The following is a 21,916-nucleotide window of genomic DNA, read 5'->3' on the forward strand; positions in this document are numbered from 1 at the left end:
CATAATTTTCTGGAATTTTCCAAGCTTTTTAAAGGCACAACTTAGTGTATGTAATCTTCTGACCCACTGGAATTGTGATGGAGTGAATTATAAGTGAAATAATCTGTCTGTAAACTATTGTTGAAAAATGACTTGTGTCATGCACAAAGTACACGTCTTAACCGACTTGCCAAAACAATAGTTTGTTAACAAGAAATTTGTGGAGTGGTTGAAAAATGAGTTTTAAATGACTCCAACATAAGTGTATGTAAACTGCTGACTTCAACTGTAGCTAAAGTAGGACATCACTGAGTAGCTAAGGTGGTGATGATCTTATAGGTTTTTCCAATGGAAAGAGATCCCGTTTACATTAAGGACCCCCTGTACTTAGGTTAGGCAGGGCTCTGGTTATTTAATACTGTTATCATGTTCATTTTTGGCACCAATGGCACCAAGCAGAATTTTCTGTGCTTCTGTCTTCTGTAACCTCTTTCAACATCCATCTAACATATTAGCCCAACACATGATCAAGATGTTTCCTAATCACACACAATGTAATTGAATGATCGTTAGGGTACAATTAAGACTATCCCATTTTATCTAACCTGCTGTCCCAGTTGACCAAATTCAAACTGAAAATATGGTTTTGACTCAGTGTGTCCAAATGGGTGTGAATATAATATCAACATTAGTCCTTTTTTGTGTGATTAGGTGAAAAAATCTTGAGGATTTCAGAAATGTATCATGTGTTGGGCTAATATGCTGGATAGATGTCGTAAGAGGTTGCAGGAGAATGAAATGCAAAAAGTGTCCCACTTATTCCTAATTCACCCTACTCTATTTGACATTCAGATCAACTAATATCCATTCCACTAACAAGAGACTACCTTTCTGTCTGTTCCATCTTCCTTTCTGCCATTGATTCAAATTGTACATTTTATGAGTCATAGAATATTCTAGAAAACCAAAGTCCTCTGACATACTATAAAAATGCAACATGGGGAAAAAAATGTTATGCAAAATATAAACAAATGAATAATACGGATGAATTCAAAACATGCATCTCTGCATTCACAGGTGTGTAATCCCTGTGTAATTCAAAGTATGCCTCTCCCACTAGTTACTACCTGGAGTTGAGCGGACTCTGGTTAACATTCAAATCATGAGGCTGCTGGCTAGTTAAAAAAAAAAAAATGTCAGGTCATTATAGATTGCAATTTTTGCCAGAGTAAAATGAATACATTAAATCTTTATTACCCGCAAGACGATGTGAGAGAGGCAGGAAAGACACCTTCAGAATATTTCAGACTTTTCCTGGTTTACCCGTCAGATCAGAAGAAATGTTTTTTTTTTACTTCTTTTTTTTCCTTCTTTTAAAACTTTCTGGGGCCTGTCATGTCAGGGTCAGCGTCTAATCACATAAGGGCTTGATCAAAGTTCCAGTATCTAGAGGGAGAACACAAGAGCTGATTTCTCAGTGTGGGAGATTAATCCACCATCAACTAAACCAGCAGCACCCCGCCCACTCTACCCACCTCCGCAACCCACCCACCCCCACAAAGCCTTCTGCTGACTGCTAGCAAGGCCAGACAGACAGCTCCGGAACCTGTTGTAATCAGGAAGATAGAATAAACAGGCAGAATCCAGACTCCATATCCTAAGCATAAGATAGATGATCGTAGGGATTTTAAAAAAGGAGGGTAAATCACAAGTTGGACGTCTCCTAGGTTGGGTGATCAAAAGATCTTAAAGTTGAGAGCGTGGGGAGAATGCTGGAGTAATATTCCTCACAAATCCCATCGTCAATATTTTTAAAAGGAGCAGTTGCCCGTCTTTCATACCTCATCAGTCTTTGGGATCTAAAGCCCTCATCGTCGAAATCTAGTCTAGACCTAACCAGGGCTGTAACTACATATGAAGACACTGAGGTCCGGACCGCTGTAATGTTTTCAAATAAAATAAACTATATACACATATAAAGTGCCTTGCGAAAGTATTCGGCCCCCTTGAACTTTGCGACGTTTTGCCACATTTCAGGCTTCAAACATAAAGATATAAAACTGTATTTTTTTGTGAAGAATCAACAACAAGTGGGACACAATCATGAAGTGGAACGACATTTATTGGATATTTCAAAATTTTTTAACAAATCAAAAACTGAAAAATTGGGCGTGCAAAATTATTCAGCCCCCTTAAGTTAATACTTTGTAGCGCCACCTTTTGCTGCAATTACAGCTGTAAGTCGCTTGGGGTATGTCTCTATCACGGTATCTCTGTGCATTCAAATTGCCAGCGATAAAATTTAATTGTGTTCGTTGTCTGTAGCTTATGCTTTCCCATACCATAACCCCATTGTCATCATGGGGCAGTCTGTTACAAACGTTGACATTAGCGAACCGCTCTCCAGCACGACGCCTTACATGCTGTCTGCCATCTGCCCGGTACAGGTGAAACCGGAATTCATCCGTGAAGAGCACACTTCTCCAGTGTGCCAGCGGGCATTGGAGGTGAGCATTTGCCCACTGAAGTCGGTTATGATGCCAAACTGCAGTTAGGTCAAGACCCCGGAGAGGACAACGAGCACACAGATGAGCTTCCATGAGACGGTTTCTGACAGGTTGTGTAGACATTTTAGGTTGTGCAAAGCCACAGTTTCATCAGCTGTCCGGGTGGCTGGTCTCAGACGATCCCGCAGGTGAAGAAGCCGGATGTGGAGGTCCTAGGCTAATGTGGTTACACGCGGTCTGTGGTTGTGAGGCCGGTTGAAGTTACTGCCAAATTCTCTAAAACAACGTTAGAGACGCTGACAGTTTGCGAAACGTCAGACAAAAGGCCATTTTTAAACCGTCCCTCGACTTCCTCCTTGTCTACAGCCATTCCTTAAAACCAACAAGAAATACATTCGGAGAAGGAGTGCACAACTAGTAAATAGTCGCTTACAGTCAGGTGGGTATCAGCTGGCAGAGACTTCTATTGCAATATCTTTGAAGGGCTCTGGCTAGTATTACTTAGCCTCTGACGTCCTCCTTCTAGCTGGCTCATGTTAAACAAAGCCTATTTTAGCTGGAGCAAAAAAAATTAGGCTGCTAAATAATAATAATAACTTTGCTTTACAGAGAGTAGGTTACAGACATGAATGTGATGAGGCTGAGGCAGGCTGCATGCAGGAGGAAGCAGAGGAGACAGATATCCCTTTCATACACCGACCGAAATCCCACTAATGTACTATGCCTGCTTTCTTTTTGCCAGTTTTTTTTATTTATCTGAAAGGGGAAGGTGGTAAAAAAAACATTTTGAAAATAAGACCAACCTAAAGACCTAGTCATGATTCCTGCATTTTCACAGGCCCTTTAACCAAAATACTGGTTTCAGGTCTATGTGAATGATTATCTGCTTTTTTTGCAGGTAAATTCATTAACATTTCCATTGTTTCTCCCTAATTTGAAATGCAAATAGCCCACTTGGTTAAACAACGCCCCCCTGCCCCCAACCAATCCCAATGTGCCTGTTACCTACTGATATGTACAAAAGGGATATACCTGCAAGAACGTGGTAAATAAGGGGCTGTTTGAAAGGGGATCATTTAAACATTGCCGTAAAACATTTTTACAGGTAATAATACCACACCTTCTGTCCGAAATGGGTAATAGAGAGAGAGGGGAAGCAAGCAGAGAGAGAGAGAGAGAGAGAGAGAGAGAGAGAGAGAGAGAGAGAGAACGGTGGTTCCCAAACTTGGGGTCAGGGCCCTCCTGCGTGGGGTCCTCAGAGAAAATATACTAATCTAGCCTACTAATCTTATCAAACAAGTTAGGAACACATTTTGTTTGTTGATGCTTCAATATGAACATCTCCACATGGCCTATGTTCCCTTTAGGCCTACATTAAAATGCAAACAATACAGTTGTAAGAATGTCATACGTTTTTGTTTATATTGGTGGTTGTTTGGCTCATCTCAATCGCCCACTGGAGTTTATCATTTACCCATTACCCACCTTTGACTACTACATCCCTTCCTTTGAGCTCCCGAGTGACGCAGCGGTCTAAGGCACTGCATCTCAGTGCAAGGGGCGTCACTACAGTCCCTGGTTGGAATCCAGGCTGAATCACATCCGGCCGTGATTGAGAGTCTCATAGGGCGACGCACAACTGGCCCAGCGTCGTCCGGGTTTGGCCGGGGTAGGCCGTCATTGTAAATAACAATTTATTCTTAATGGACTTGCCTAGTTAAATAAAGGTTCAACTAAAAACAAATATATGTATATATTACAGAATTGTAAGTCATATTCTAATAGTTCATGTGAATGTGATAATACAATAATCTGTGTACTCCATTAATTAGTAATGCCTAGGAATACAAATGTGAACGCTATGTAATTTGACAAAAGAGATATGTATGTAAAGAGTTGAGGAATTTATGCAATTCATCATTACAACTGACTGAACAGTAGCTACGTGCCAGTGTGAATCATTTCTCATATTTCCCATCTTTCAGGGGTATAACAATACAAATGTGTAGCTAATAGGCTATGCGTTTGTAGATTGACGGGGGTGAATTAACCTACAGCAGCCAAGGTGATAATGGCTGGTGTAATTTAAATAATAAAATCTCAACTGACTTCAGCAATATTAATAAAAAAGTCTATCCTGTCAGTGTTTACCAAGGTCATCACCAATATTCTGCATTCCCACCTGTAATCCTACACACTAAATGCTAGTGGATTGTCGGGGGATTAAGGAATGATCCACCCCTGCAGGTGAACATGTTGCTAGAACGGGAGTTGCTATGGGGAGGAAATGTAAGATGTACAGTGCCTTCGGAAAGTATTCAGACCCCTTGACATTTTCCACATTTTGTTAGGTTACAGCCTCATTCTAAAATTGATTACATTGTTTTTTCCCCCTTATCAAACTACATACAATACCCCATAATGACGAAGCAAAAACAGTTTGACGTTTTTGCTAATTAATAAAATATAAAAAAAATGAAATATCACATTTACATAAGTATTCAGACCCTTTACTCAGTACTTTGTTGAAGGACCTTTAGCAGCGATTACAGCCTCAAGTCTTCTTGGGTATGACACTACAAACTTGGCACACCTGTATTTGGGGAGTTTCTCCCATTCTTCTCTGCAGATCCTCTCAAGTTCTGTCAGGTTGGATGGGGAGCATCGCTGCACAGTTATTTTCAGGTCTCTCCAGAGATGTTATATCGGGTTCAAGTCCGGGCTCTGGCTGGGCCACTCAAGGACATTCAGAGACTCCTATGTTGACTTCGCTGTGTGCTTAGAGTCGTTGGTTTGTTGGAAGGTGAACCTTCGCCCCAGTCTGAGGTCCTGAGCGCTCTGGAGCAGGTTTTCATCAAGGATCTCTCTGTACTTTGCTCTGTTCATCTTTCCCTCTATCCTGACTAGTCTCCCAGTCCCTGCCGCTGAAGAACATCCGCACAGCATGATGCTTGCCACCACCATGCTTCACCGTAGGGATGGTAATGGTCAAGTGATGAGCGGTGCCTGGTTTCCTCCAGACATGACGCTTGACATTCAAGCCAAAGAGGTCAATCTTGGTTTCATCAGACCAGAGAATCTTGTTTCTCGTGGTCTGAGAGTCTTTAAGTACCTTTTGGCAAACTCCAATCAGGCTTTCATCTGCCTTTCACTGAGTATTGGCTTCCGTCTGGCCACATTACCATAAAGGCCTGATTGGTGGAGTGCTGCAGAGATGGATGTCCTTCTGGAAGGTTCTCACATCTCCATAGAGGAACTCTAGATCTCTGTCAGAGTGACCATCGGGTTCTTGGTCACCTCCCTGACCAAGGCCCTTCTCCCCCGATTGCTCAATTTGGCCTACCTCCTGGCTTGGCTTTTGCTCTGACATGGACTGTCAACTGTGGGACTTATATAGACAGGTGTTTGCCTTTCCAAATCAAGTCCAATAAATTGAATTTACCACAGGTGGACTCCAATGGATTTGAAGAAACATCTCAAGGATGATCAATGGAAACAGGATGCACATGAGCTCAATTTCGAGTCTCATAGCAAAGGGTCTTGTGTAAATATGGTATTGCTGTTTTTTGTTTTTAATACATTTGCATACATTTCTAAGAACCTGTTTTTGCTTTGTCATTATGGGTTATTGTGTGTAGATTGCTGAGGAAATTGTTTTATTTAATCCATTTTAGAATAAGGCTGTAACGTAACAAAATGTGGAAAAAGTCAAGGGGTCTGAATACTTTCCGAAGGCACTGTATACAACAGCAGATAAGTACAGCAAGGTAGCCATCATAGGGAGAAGACAGACACGGACATATTCCTACATCTCCAATTCTGCAGCTTTGTGGGAGAAAACTCACCCTTACTCTAGTGGTGTATTCTGATCCATACATTATAATTGATGTATCACAGTTACTGATATACCCTGGTTCCATTGTGTACTGGTCAACACATGTATGAGTTGTGTGAATCACAACTCACTCCCCATTCAATGGTGAAAGGAAATTGCTTCGAGTTTTTCAGATGCAAGTGTAACGTCACGTGACCATGCAATTTAACTCACTTTTGTGAAGATCCTGTTTGTATCACTTGAAGTGGTGCAATGGGACGCCGTCTGTCACTGAGGCCATCTAGGATTTCACTCCTACCCTTCCCACACACTGCCCTGAGACATCTGCCTACCAAATCAGCCAGGATACAGGCCAGTGTAGCTCTCGTGGGGAGTGGAGCAGCGGAGTCTGAGCAGACCCACTTCCAAGTTTCATCAAACAGTTGAGAGGAATACAGACTGGACGTTTTCCCATAAGCAACTTGAAAATAAGATAGAACTGCATCATTGGGCTGCTTTATCCAACTAACTACAAACACAACAATATCCAAATTAGGGAGAGCGTATTCGTTGTCCTTCAGAATCAGATGCAGCGTAGCTACTGTCAACGAGTCTTTGCTGCACGACTGAGCGTGTACACTTATCAGTGGGGAGTGGAATCAAGGGCAATTGCATGCTCATGGCACAGAACGCAGACTGGCCAGCAGCAGGAGACTTGTAAGCTTTGTGGCAAACTGTCTCGCCCAACGTCTCGGGAGATAGTGTTTACTCAAACAGCTCACACAGTTTAGGTTGGGAGTTATTGCTGTGAAATGTCCAACCTGGATGCACCACCTCGGACGGAACTAAAGCAGGGAGTGTAATCATGTCTCATAGCAAGTTTGCCGCAATAACAGAACCATTTTTGGCACATTTTCTCTGTTGCGGTGTCAATCCATAGTCAATGCATGTTTATCCAGCGCTCCCGGGAGGAACCCAGCGTCCACGACCTCTTTCGTATTCAGAGAGGAGACTCTCCCGGTCCCTTTTTTTGCTCCCTCACGCCCCTTTGCCCACAATTCACAGCACTCCTTTGTAATGAGATGCTAATCCTCTGCAACTTATTCCAGTGTTTGGGAGAAAGAAGGCCTTTATTTATTCAGTGTCTATCTGTATACATGTTTCGTGTGAAGAGGTCTCAGGTCTTCATCCGACATGATCTGCATTTGAACGAGGCGCGTGGTTAAAGGTGACTTCTCCTGAGCATCATTTTACCTACTTGATACGATGCTGGTTTCAGATTGATTTTCCTTCCTTAACTCAATTGATCCAGCGGGACGTTTAATTATTCAAGCAAAAAGTACATGATATTAATCTTGTGGACGGCTGAATAATTCACTTCTGATTCGTTGTTCGCTTGCGATCCAAATCTAAAATAAATATTATGCTCCCAAATGTATAGTTTTTAAACATTTGTTTATGAACAAACGTTACATGCCACAAACAGGCCCGTTTCCCCCCTGAAAGATGCCATGCACCTTAACATAGAGATAGAGAGCAGTGACTGGCAGTCCAGTTCTGTCGGTGCCTTGTGATGTCTACCTACTAAAGGGTGAATCCATTGTGTAAAGGTGCTCTTTCTGAGTAGGAAATCTGCTTGACTTCAATACAAGCGGAGTCAGAGGGGCAGGAAAGGAAAGGCGGATATTGCCCCCGTTTGGAACACTCCAATAGCATATGGAAAGTTGGCACACGGGGTGGCTCCAATTTAGCTCCCGAACCAACTGGTCCAGCACAGAAGTGGTCAGCAAGGGACAAGCGCAATCTCGCTGACCACTCTGTTTCCCACTGAGCTTACTGAGTACCACTTTGGGAAGAAAAAGCTATGCCAAGGGGCGTGGCGCTCATTCAAATCAGCCATTCTCCTCTCCTTTATACTGTAGCTGGAGTGTATGATCATAACATAGTCATGTATAGTACTCTGCTGATATCGATCCATAGCTGTTGCGCTTCCTCAGGAGCTGTCGAATAATACCCCAAGCTCTCTTCAGAAAGTATGATAATAGCTATTAGATCATCAATATTCCAGAATAAAATGGATTCACGAGCATAAATTATATTGTCAAGGCCTCTTTCGGGCACAAGGAGCAGCCAATTTTTTTCTATAATGACAAGTCTCGTTGAATAGATCTCCATCTCACTCCTATATCTCAGGTCCTATTGCACATTATCTTCCCTGATGTCCCTCAATGTCGTGGTGATTATTTATATATTAGCGTATTACCTCAACTTGCTAATTAATTGTCAGTTAAGAGTTAAGAGGCATTATAGCTAATATGGAAAAAATATACAAGCAGTCTCAGGGGAGAACGTTCATTATGGTACACCTACTAATGAAACATTAGCATCCTGTTCATTTCCCATAGAACTGAGTTGACGGTGAAGGTCAAAGACGAAGGGAAAAAAGTGTGGTGATTTGTGAGTGAAGAGGCGTGACATTTATTTCTTCCCTGGACATTGGAGATCTGTTTCGAAGCATGCTATTATACCATCCTTCCTTTACTCTAAATCTTGGTAACCAAATGGCAACCTAATCCATGTATAGTGCACTACTTTTGACTACAGCCCTATGACAAAGGCCATGGGGCCCTGGTCGAAAGTAGTGCACTACCATATAGGGAATAGGTTGCTATTTGGGGATGCCGCCTCAGAGAGAATGTCAAGGACACACGTAAACATGGACAGAAAGGGATGCCATACCTCATTAATGGGCATATTTATTCTAAGTGATGCCCTTATCACGGTGTTTGTAATGAAATGGATGAAATCACAAATTTGAAAAGATATATCTTTTTTTTGGTGTGTCCCGAGGGCATTTAGAGGAAAAGTGATTTACATTCTTCTCCCAGGAAAGGACATATGATCTTAACTTATCTTTAGATGAGGAAATCACAAACGGAGAAGCTCTAATTAGAGTATTTACATTCAAGTGCTCCTATCAGATGCACACACACACACACACACACACACACACACACACACACACACACACACACACACACACACACACACACACACACACACACACACACACACACACACACACACACACACACACACACACACACAGTGCTGATCATCAAAAGTGCTGTGAATTTTGCTGTTAAAATAAGTGCTTTGTTTTATGCATCTCACCATCAACAAAATACAAGGTGCTTCACCACAGAATCTGCTCTGATCTTTTAAAAGAAAAGTCAGGCAGTCATGTGTATTGGATTTCACCGACAGTATCTAACTGGTGTGATGTTGATATTAAAAGGTGAAAAATATATGATAAAGATGTGAGCAGAGACAAAGCAGTAGGCTCTTCACTTGGCATACGTTTTCAGAAACAGTGTTTGGTGGTGGGCAGGACTCTCCCATGTCCAAGTATCTCTTTTCCCCCTTTTAGACTTCCAACTTAGGTCCTCATGAAGAAGAATGTTCCTATGGCCATGAGGGGAACCCAGGACATGAGGACAGTGTTGCTATCAATGGCCAAAGGGACTTCCCTCTAGGGACAGCAGTGTTAATCGGAGCCACGAGGTCCTCACCCCACTGGATCAATGTCCGCAGACATTTCCTGGTGCGTGCCAAGTTATCTGTGTTTCAACTTTAATAGGTTATTGAACGGAGACGTCATTTAGGGAGCAGGGCCGTATTTCACGTTATTGACAATGAAATGCGCAAAACCTTCTCAACAGCATACATTAGGACAAACGGAATAAATCTTGACAACACTGTCAGGGAGGAGGAGTACAATAACAAAGACAACAAATAGCACATCAAACACTGCTATTAAAGCGAGGACTGCCGCTTATCTGACTCATTAAGACAAAAAAAAATGTACATTCAGAAAAATGTGGTATAATTAGTTTAGGTAATAACATACGGGGAGGATGATTAGCAGAACTGAAAAACTATTTCTGAAGGACATGTCCTCCTACTTCAGCCGGGTTCATATGAGTTCAATCTAAATCATTTCTGAACGTCAACCCTGAATTAAAGGCCATCCTCCTAAATGCTGCTGGATGCCTTTGCTCCATCACATACGGTCACAACCTTGGATCCAGACATGATCAACAGCATATCAACAAATGTCACTTCAAGAGACTGTAATCCAGGAGCAGCATCCTAAATGACACACTATTTCCCATATGCTGCACTTCTTTTGACCAGGGCCCATATGGGCCTATAGGGCTCTTGTCAAATGTCGAGCACGGTTCAGGGAACATGGTGCCATTTGAGACGCACACAAGGTGAAAGCCCTGTGTCAGGCAGACGACGAAAAGGCCAGGAAGAGTAGATCAGACCATCCCACCACAGCCCAGAGGGACACGGTCCGGGCCCTGTCCGGCCCACCCAGGAACCAACCAAGCACAGTAATGGTCTTGGCTCCAGTCATGTAATCTGAATTAAACGGTTTGTTTACTTTAAGTTGTGTAAATGTGTGTATATCCACAACAAAAAGCATTTATTAATATCACATTGGAATCTAACAGGAAGTAATTTGGTTGCTTTTTTGGTGCAGTTCCTTCCACTGTAATGTATTTCCTGCACCTCAAGCACTTCATAAGTGAAATGTACTAGCAGGATGACAAAATGAGAGGTGGGAAATCAAGCACTGGGAGATAAATCAGGTGGCATTTTTGTGCGTCTGAAGGTCGAGTGGTTTGTCAACATCACATCTCCACATCTGGCACATGGGGAAATTGTCTGTCTGGAAAGATTAGCCTATGTACAGAAATAGAAATATACCAACAATCGTGAAAATCGTGTGGGCATAACTCTATTCAAGGTACTGTAAAAACCTTGTTCAAGTAACTACCTTCAGAAATTCTCTCTTTACTTTGTTTGAATGTATTCAACCCCTTGTTTTAAATTATTGTTAGGTATTAGTAACTAAAGTACCTTCAAAAGGTTATTTCCATCTTTACTTTGTTGAAATATAATCCCTCTTTTTCCACTCAACGTAACAGATATCAATTTACAGTTACCGTGCACCACCATATAAATCTGATGTTCTAAGGGGAGGAGGGACAAAGCTGATGTTAGGGGAGGAGGGACAAAGCTAAATTCCCATCGTAAACTAAAAAAGGGTGCAAACTTTTCACTATAAATGCTTTTTAAATCAGGCCGTAGTGGTTTCCAGAGTCTAGCCTATATTGCACTATACGCAATTGCAAGGAATACTTCAGGCACACATTTTGATCACATCTCTTAGCAAAGGATTGCTACGATGACAACTGGGAGGCATCCGCATTACCGTAATGGAATTCTCCATTACACTACGTCACCGTATCGTTCAGAAAGCTTTGACATGACTCAAAAGGGATTTTTATGATTACACAAGATGTCTGTGCGGGGTCAACCCCAGGCAGTGTATTTGCAGTTGGCTCAAATGTAACTGTTGTGAACCATTCCACAATCCGTTAACAGCCATTTCAAATGTAGCCATAACACTATGGTTTTACCAAACCTCTCTCACGGGGGAAGGGGTTCTAGGTTCAGTGTCGTCTTCGGGACACTGATAGGGTTTAATAGATCGGAGACAGAATATCACACCTGGCACCCAACGGCACTGCGGGTCAATAGAGGGCATACCTGGTTTGCGTCAATCTTTTGAGCAATAGTGGCAAATATGCAAAGAATGATATACACTTGGCACAGCAATTGAGATCAAATGTTTGCGAAATCCCGCTCGATAATGTATTGCAAGTGTGGGGCCAGGACACACGCGAAAGATCAGCGAGGGGGCCGAGCCAAGTGACATTAGACATAATTCAGGACGCAAGCCAATTCTCTAGCCAAGCAGATACACCAGGCACGGGCAGTTCCTCATGCAGACACAGATAGCGCTGGGGGTAGATATGCTACCGTGACATTTGTGCTCCTTGCTATTTCCTGCCGCTGAATGGTAGTCCGAGTGATCAATGACATTTCCAATGCAAATCGCAGCCACAATGGTTTCTACAGTTGAAATCTCTTTGAAATGTTCAAATGTGCTGCCTCCTTCAAGGTAATTAAGTGATACTGGTAAAAGGAAATGAGAGGCACACATCCATTATCTGGTGTGGCCTAAAAGCAGGCTTGATTCGTTTTTCACACGCATTTCCACTAATGTATTTCGGGGACTCTCACGGCTTGCTCCCCTGAAGAAAGGAACGAGTTTACAGTGCATCTTTGGTCAGCAGCTTTCGTCATCATCACCTAGGCTGCCACCCAAATGACGCCCTATTCTCTATATCGCGCATTACTTAGTGCACTATTCCCTGTATAGTGGACTACTGCTCACACAAAGGGAATAGGGAGCAACTTGGAATGCAGTCTTACTACACCGTTTTTGAAAACATACATAGAGAATGCAGAGCGTATTTTCAGCCCACTATTGTATGAGGTGTGGAAATGGCTGCTCATGGTTCAATACGTAGCAGTACTAGACCTTTGGAGCGCCCTTTACATGTAAATGAGGAAAGGTCTGGCATATTGACCGAGTTTGGCCAACAACTCTGTGTTTCTTCTAATAGAGATGTTCAAATCTAACTCGAACATGGGCTCTGGCAGCACTAACAAATGCAGCAGAGACTCGGCCCAAAATACAGCAACCAGATGGGAAGCAATCTGACTGAAGGATTTATCGATCCATTGGAAGGGGGAGGGCCACAAAGTTAGGGGTTATTATCAATCTTGTTGAATCAAGTCCTTCAGCCGGTGATGAAACACACACACACACACACACACACACACACACACACACACACACACACACACACACACACACACACACACACACACACACACACACACACACACACACACACACACACACACACACACACACACACACACACACACACACACACACACACACACACCAACAGCTTGGTGTACTAGTTATCAAAAGGAGACATGTGTGTATGTGAGTAAAGACTCCCAGAGGTTAGAGGGGGTTAACTGCACCAGAGCACTAGAAGCCTTTATCGTGGAGTTAAAAGCCATCCCTAAGCTCTAGCTTCATCTGATATACAGCCTAGTGCTCCAAACATTGCAGAGGTAAGACATTTTAAATGTGATCAGAAATGATTAAAAAAAGCCAAATCCCCCCCTTAAAAAATAAACTGTTTGGTTTTGTATCATACAATAACTGGTCACAGGTGGGATTTATCTGATTAGATGTTGATGATGCATATCGAGTAAAGCAGCCGACCAATTTTACTGTAATTCATCTCCAGCGAGTGTGGCAGTGTGGAGGAGGACAGTGTGTGGGACAGGGCTGAAATAGGTTCCACCGACTGTGCTCTTCACATATCCCCCATCAGAGCAGCATGATATGGGATCAACTGGGGTATTCTTTACACGTGTAGGAGCAATAACTACACAGGCTGTGCATTGGTCTGGCGAGCTGCTCATATCCCAACCGAAGACGGGCTCTGAATTCAGAGTGAGTCTGTACATCAAATGTGGAGTAGCATGGTAAGCTGCGAAGACTGGAGGGAAAGAGGCCCACAGCAGTGGAACTGGATAGCTAATTGACAGGCTGTTTCAGATGGAGCTCCAGAAAAGCGGTCACTTTCCCTGGTCCCCAGTCCTCTGTCTCTATCTGGGGGCTGGAGGGAGGGGGGCGCGGGGGGGGGGGGGGCAGACGCTGAACCCACTGGGGGAACTGTCATTCACATACTCCTGCGCGTCATGTGCAGCACTCACTCCAAGACAAAAGAGACATGCCACCCCGGGAGAGAGTGGGTGCCAGCCACACAGAGACACAACACAGAGCACCTGTTCATGGGAAAACTTCTCACAGGACGACACAAAGGAATCAGATCTAGAGAGTGCCTTTTGTTGTTGACTGGGAGTTTTTGCCTATAGGAAATTCACTGGAGCTTGTATGAACAAAGCCCCCAGATCTCAAGTTAGGCAGTTGTCAGCCTCGGTAAGGATCAAAAACAGCATCACCATTACATGCTTGCCGAACCCTTCTGCATACAATTGATTTGCATCATCCTTGTTCCAACCCTTAGAATATGATCAAAATAGATGAGGTGGAGATCAAGAATAGTCAAACATTTAGGTTCACGTCGTTCAATTTTTTTAACTTTCTACTAAAACACAGCAGCCTCTCAACAAAGACTTAACACGCAGGACTGACAAACTGCAGACGGGGGGGGGGGTTTAATGGCGACTGCGTTAACCCAGGTTTCATAGGTTGCTGCACACCATTACAAGTCCAACGCCACTTAGTTAACCCCATGAATATATGCAGAAGGGTTCTGTCCAGGCTGAGAGATAAATCTGATAATGCAGCTGCAAACAGAGCCGACAGAGAGCAAACAAATCCAAAATATCCTGTTTAAAAAGCCAAAGGCTCTCTGCCAGATCCACACGATAGCGCCACACAACGAATGAACAATTATCCTGAGGTTACCAAAATGAACAACGAAGCGTCAAGGCATGTTGAGTTCGCTCTATCTGGTGCTGATGAATTCATCTGAGTCAATAACATGACTTTTTTTATTATTCAAAAATGGCAGAAAATGCTAGTCAAACAAATGCTACCAATCTGCAAAGGTATTAAAGGGAAACAAATTATTTTGATGCATAATTATGTACGATCGCATCCTAAAATCGATCATCTATTTGTTTTTCTATGTGTTGACCAGTCAACACATTCTTCGATTCAATATGAAACAACAAGACCTCTATGGAAAACGGGTTGGTGAATTGAATATGGACTGGAAATGGCTAACGTTGGGTATCTGTACAACTAAAACAATACGACAATGCTAGTAGCTGCCTTTTTCTTTGCATTTTCCTTTCAGTGAGGAAGAACCGCTCCTAAAAATACACCTATCAATCTTCTGAAAAATAACAACAGGTCTTTGATAGTCCACTTTCATCCAAGGTGTTTCTGACGATATGGTTCCATGGAGCTACTGTGTTTGGATGACAAAGACACAGGTTTTGAACTATGCCTATTTTCCTTCAACAATCATTTCACCAGAATGTATAATAAATTGCTATGTATCTCTATCTTGGTAGGGTCTTGAGTGCCTCGAGCGCAAATGCATGGTTTGAGTTCCTTTTTCCCTTTCCAATTATTGCTTTTCAAAGCACACGATTCAGACGTACAGTGACACACTTATTTTTCAATAAAAGGTTGTGTTTGTGTCTATCTTGAGACCATTCAAGTGTTGTGAGAGACCATTTCTTAAAAACAGTAGAAAAAGATCAAAACAAAATGGCAGTTTCAAGGTAGTATCTCTTTCCTGCAATCAAATGACCTAGTAGCTTCATGGGTGGAATGTATTCGTATTTTTCATAATTTTATAATTAATCAACATTATTTAAAAAAATTGCTCTGAAAATCCGATGTTTCTATGTCAAACGGTTTTGTTATATTTCAGTCTTCTTTGATGTATATACTGTAATGTGTCATATTGGGATGCAAACTCAAAATTGAATACATTTCAACTCCATATCTGACATGGTACAGATTAGCCCCTAACCATGTGTGTGAGTTGAGTACACTTTTGTTTCAAAGTAGATTTGTTGGTGATTTGTACCTGACCCTGATTTACCCGACTGCAGTAAAAGGATAAAGACAGACAGAATGTTTCTTGAGGTAAAAAACAATTCAACGACAAAGGCCTTGTGATGAGACTATTCATCAGATTCTTCTCCTGAGCACCATCTTAGTCATTACCGGAACAAAACATCTGGAGACCTCCAAACGATCCACTGAAACTCACGACGCTGTGTAACAAGGCAATCCCGATAAATGCAAATCAATGAGAAGAAGAAGAATGAATGCGTGTACAGAGAGAGATGGAGAGCGCGTGCGCGCGCGCGTGTGTGTGTGCGCGCGTGTGTGTGTGTGTGTGTGTGTGTGTGTGTGTGTGTGCGTGTCAGTGTATTAGTGTGCGTGTGATTGATAGCATTTCAACCGTAATAACCATGCTTCAATTGAGTTAGTTTAATATTCAGCCTTAGCTACTGTGGTGCACACTTCTGTTGCTCCACGCACCTCAGAGGCACGCACACATTAAAAGTGGAGTAAATGCCGTGTGAAAGAAACTCTTTGGCTGGGCTTAACATCTGTTAGCTAGCTAGAGCACATCCCTCACATCCAATCCCTGTCTGCCCTCACTCAGAGCTCCCAACCCAGGCTGACTGGCTCCTCACACGGACGCTCCCTCCAAGTTCTGCTGCCCTTGGGGGTGCAGTAAATGACATGTCATGCGTGGAAGAAGTAGGAAGCCTGTAACAAATCTAACTGACAGCCCCCCCCTCCCCCCTCCCCCAAATGCCGACCACAGAGCTATACAGAGAAAGAATAGCAACTTAAGGAACTTTCTTTTGGATCTTAAATCTGTGCTGAAGTCACTCCCCATCCAAGAGAACTAGCAAGGTTTCAACAGCTGACACGGGACAGCCCCATTCCTGAACGTCACGATCCTCCCCTAATTAATGTACCGCGCGAGAAGTGACTGTCAACGTGTTAGAGGACGTTCTCATCAGCTGGTGTAGAAATACTGTAGCTTGAACCCGAGTGCATAACAAACTGTTGGAATCACATCTCCACAGCTGCCAGTGTTTTGCCATCTTTACCCATCTTTTTGGTCCCCTAGGGATGCATGGCATTTCCCTTGGCATGTCAAAATGTAAAATGTAAAATCTTACTAAATGTACATGTCAGGGGTAGTAAAATGTCTATGTGAGTGATTCTTTAGGATCAGAAATACTACAAAGAGGAAAAAAAGCTGCCTATACATTGCAACAGCCACAGAAATCACGGAGGACACGTCATTATTTCCTTGGTCCGTAACTTGGCATATCAAAGGTTAAAACGGTGTAATACCACGATAAGAGAGAATCCTTGGGTCTCAGGAAGGTGAGCATATCAATGTTCAACAGACCCTATTAACACTTGACACCTGTACTTTATCATCACTAAAGCAATTGCATATTCCTGTTCCTCCTTGAGAGAGGGAAAAAAATCCATCTCCTATCAGGACTGTGGCTTTAATAAATAGTGCACAACACACACATGCACACACACACACACACACAGAGAGAGAGAGAGAGAGAGAGAGAGAGAGAGAGAGAGAGAGAGAGAGAGAGAGAGAGAGGGAGAGAGAGAGAGAGAGAGAGAGAGAGAGAGAGAGAGAAAGAGAGAGAGAGAAAGAAAAAGAAAAAGAGAAAGAGGAAGAGAAAGAGAAAGAGAAAGAGAAAGAGAAAGAGAGAGAGGACATGACTGGATGTGAGAGAAGCTTATGGAAATGGTTTAATTCCTTTTAGTCAATCTGGCTAATGCAAAAATCATGTATGTCTGTCTCTAAATATTTCATCTTAACAGCAGCGAGATTGAAATACAACATTGGTGGAACATTACTCCTTCCCTCCTGAAAGGTACAAGAGCTGTGAGAGCTAGGGAGCCACAATCCCAGACAGAGAAAGAGAGGGAGGGTGTGAGGGAGAGAGAAGTTAGCTTTTAAAAGGTAATTTTGTGGCCGTGTACTCTCTCAGTTGCAAACATTTTTTCTCTTGAGAGCAGCCAGAGCCGTTGTTCCATGCCGTTACATTCTCAAACGCTAGGAAATCATTAGAGAACTGTTGCTCCCCTGTATATGACGAAAGATAACAGAGACACAGAGCTCTGAATCCTATTTATTTAAGCTTTTCCCAGTAAAAAGCACATGGCTCTTGAAGTAACACTAAAACACAGAGAATTTAAATTACACTGCCTTTAAAGTATATAGCCGAGTCCAACATTTATCTTTCATGCCTCCAGGTGCTTTGCAAAAACAAGAAAAGTGTCCAAGGATCCGTGTTTTTGATCAAATGCAGAATATTTAACTTCCAAACATATGTGCACTTATTTTTCTAATGCCCCGTGTTTTCAGTATCTGTAATGTTTTTTTAGTTCAGAAGAACCCGGGAATGAAATGTTCTTTCTCAGAACAAGACACAGGTATGTCAGCTACTTTGGGAAACTTTTCAACTTACCACAGAGAAGTCCTCAGCAGAGCAGTTCTGTCCACTGAAGTTGCAGCTCTTCAGCATCTCGTCCAGCTGATGTCCTGTCCGGTTGAAGATGTCCTGCATGTCCGGCGCAGGATAGTCCAAATCAGTGGGCTTGTGGCCATCCCTGTTTTTTGGTGGTAGACCTGTGAGGTTAGCCAGGTGGTAGATGTCGGCGTCGGTGAGAGCAGAGAAGCGGAAGCGGTTGATGTTGCAGATGGTCACAGCGGGAAAGACCATCTCAGGGCTCGCTTCCTCATTCAGAGCGGTGACGTGAGGGTGCTCCAGGTAAGAGATGGCACACTTTGCCGCCTGGTACAGAAAGAGTGCCAGAGAAGCCAAAAAGGCAAGTGCCCAGAGGGTCTGCCGAATGCCCAGGCGCCCCGAGACAAAGATATGGTTAATCCCGTGGAGAGAGCTGGAGTTGGCGAAGCCGACCAGGTCCTTAGCTGGAGGTGAGCAGCTCTCCTCAATCAGGCTCTCCTTGTCCCCATCCTGCTTGCCTTTCTGCTTCTCATCCTCCTCTGCAAATTTGATTTTGCAAACAAATTCGATCGGCATGTGGGCAGCCAGCTCTGCGTTTGGGGTTGTTTTGATGACAGCTGTCAGCCCTGATCTACTTGTCCCGTCTTCTCCGGCTGTTGTCCTCAGAACAGATTACAACTCCACAAAGAAGAAGAAAAAGGCACGAGAGAGTTGCTGTTGCTTCTGCTGCTGTTAGTGCTGCTACTGCTCCTGCTGCTGCTACTGACTGCCACTGCTCATAGTGAATAGTGCTGCTGTGCTGCTGTTCTGGATGCGTGTCTCAGTACTTGATCATCTCGCAGAGTCTTGCTTATCAGCAGTAATACAGCTGTCAAAAAAACACCCTTGCTCTCCGCTTCAGACCCACAGATGAAAATGCAGCATTTTGAGTCAAGCTAAAAGAGGCAGGGGGCAACTTAATAATTCATGAGAAGGCAACACTGTGATTATTTCCTCCTCACTGGCGCGGGCTGCAACTTCCCCCGTTGTACGTCACTGTGCTTCCCACAGCCCGCTCCTGCTTAATCCACTTGTTTGAAACGGTCTTACTCCTTGACCATAATAAATTAGGGTCAATGTTTGTTCTGCCAAACATCCGGTTCTTTATGAGAATTGCTGGGTGTCACTAGTTTTTAATGCCCCCCCCCCCCCCCTCAGATCCCCAGAGAATGCCTAATTAGAACAATGAGGAGGAGTGAGAGAAGTGGAAAGGAGCACCAGGCAACTCCTAGCAATCAATCTCCTCTTTGGAACAAAAAAAAGTGAAAGACTATTGATCCGACTGAAGCATCTGTCAGAGATTAAGGAAGGCAGTACAACGGTCCTTTCTTATCAGGAATTAATGGCAGCGTCACAGGCTCCAGCACGAATTTGAATTCGGGGATGCCTTCTGATGTGGGACCATGATGACGCTGGAGATGTTGAAATAAAGTACGGATTTTCACCCACTCCTCCTCTTTGACAGTGTGCGCCTTCATGTTATTAACGGCCATTATCAGATTGCCAAACAAAATGATGTGAATGGGAGGCACAAAAGTGGGCTCCCTAATGCATGTTATTCCCCTTTAAATTGGATTAGTCATGTGATTCACATCACACAGGGCTGGGACCTTTAGAGGAAAAAGACATATTTGAAGATGAATTTAAAACGCATTCAACATACAGTACGTGCCAAGTCCTCTCAAGTGGAGATGGTGAGAGGGTAGAGGATATAGGATGATTACAGATTGAACAAGGAACTACTGGGGCAATGAGGCTTTTAAAAGCTTCATCAAATTGTTATTTCCACAGACCCTCCCCTTTCTTACTCACTCACGATATAGACTGGGGGGGACTAAATAAAACTGTGAAACAGCAGGAAAGTTTACTTTTGACTTCTGAAAGTTAATAACCGAATAGCATGAAATCTTGTCAAATTATAGAGAGAAGAAATGATCAAGAATGCAGATATTGATTGAAAAGACAAGAACAATCGATACACGCTTAGTTTGCGCAAGCCAAGGAAATTCCCATCCACAGTGAGAGCAAACAAAGTGCCCTCAAGTAGCTGCTGAAGCCATACCCTTGACCCTTCTCCCTTGATCAATGTCATGGTAGTCACTTCAATGAGGGTTTTTACTCCGTCAAACATAAAGGGATGGACCCTTGATCATAATTCCGCACAGATACATTGAGACACTGTGTCTAAGGGATATTACATTAACTTGGTGGTAATGATGTTTAGATGGATTAACCATGCTTCTGGCAGTGAGGTCTGCTGTACATGAAGTATTGTGTTGAGAGATACCGTGAAGATGCTGAGGTTCTTTACAACAGCCACACAGAGGGCTGGGCAGACCGTCATCCCGGGGGAGGGGGTACAGCCCTCATTCCTGCCTACAAAAAAATATAGCAGCCACATCTGGCAAATTCAACAATTTCTCATAATGGAGAGAATTATATTTGCATTTAGCCAAGACAGGTGTTTTTCATCTTACAACCCAAAAAACACAGTACACTAACGGATCAAATATATAAACCGCAACAATTTAAACAATGTCAATGAGTTACAGTTCATACAAGGAAACTACGAACAAATCTATGGATTCCACGACTGGGAATACAGATATGCATCTGTTGGTCACAGATACATAAAAAAAAAGTATGGGCGTGGATCAGAAAACCGGTCAGTATTTGGTGTGACCACCGTTTGCCTCATGCAGCCGACACATCTCCTTTGCATAGAGTGAATCAGGCTGTCGGTTGTGGCCCGTGGAATGTCTCCCCACTCCTCTTCAATGGCTGGGCGAAGTTGCCGGATATTTGCGGGAACTGGAACATGCTGTCGCACACATTGATCCAGAGCATCCCTAACATACTCAATGGGTGATATGTCTGGTGAGTATGCAGGTCATGGAAGAACTTGGACATGCCAGTGGCCATCAAAGATGAGCATTTACCCACTGTAGTTGGTTACGATGCCGAACTGCAGTCAGGTCAAGACCCTGGTGAAGATGACAACCACGCAGATGAGCTTCCTTGTTTCTCACAGTTTGCGCAGAAATTCTTTGGTTGTGCAAACCCACAGTTTCATCATCTGTCCGGGTGGATGGTCTCAGACGATCCCGCAGGTGAAGAAGCCTGATGTGGAGGTCCTGGGCTGGAGTGGTTACACGTGATCTGCGTTTGTGAGGCTGGTTGGAGCTATTGCCAAATTCTCTAAAACGACGTTGAAGGTGGCTTATGGTAGAGAAATGAATATGAAATTCTCCGGCACTCTGGTGGACATTCCTGCAGTCAGCATGCACAACATTTTAGTGAAATAAGCTTTTTGTGCGGGATCATTTCACCTCATTAAACATGGGACCTTTACATGCTGAATTAAATTTTTGTTGAGCATAGATTATAAATAGATTTTTTGCTATTTCTATCACATTAGAAACACTTACACTTGTGTGTATAAGACAGTAGTTTTGGAATTGTTAGTTAGATTACTTGTTGGTTATTACTGCATTGTCGGAACGAGAAGCACAAGCATTTCGCTACACTCGCATTAACATCTGCTACCCATGTGTAT

The 21,916-nt window shown here is 43.1% G+C and overlaps 1 protein-coding gene across 3 annotated transcripts in view; it reads right to left on the reverse strand.

The window, feature by feature from the left end:
- Positions 1–19,427, reverse strand: part of asic4a (acid-sensing (proton-gated) ion channel family member 4a) — a 99,500-nt gene extending 80,073 nt beyond the window's left edge. For all 3 annotated transcript variants that reach the window (XM_064944934.1, XM_064944935.1, XM_064944933.1), the window contains exon 1: positions 18,322–19,427. In XM_064944934.1, the coding sequence (XP_064801006.1) occupies positions 18,322–18,897 (576 nt within the window). In that variant the 5' untranslated portion in view covers positions 18,898–19,427. The remainder of the gene's footprint in view (positions 1–18,321) is intronic.
- Between the last annotated feature and the right edge of the window lie 2,489 nt (positions 19,428–21,916).

This window comes from Oncorhynchus masou, chromosome 29 (assembly GCF_036934945.1).
Source record: "Oncorhynchus masou masou isolate Uvic2021 chromosome 29, UVic_Omas_1.1, whole genome shotgun sequence".
NCBI classification, from domain to species: domain Eukaryota; kingdom Metazoa; phylum Chordata; class Actinopteri; order Salmoniformes; family Salmonidae; genus Oncorhynchus; species Oncorhynchus masou.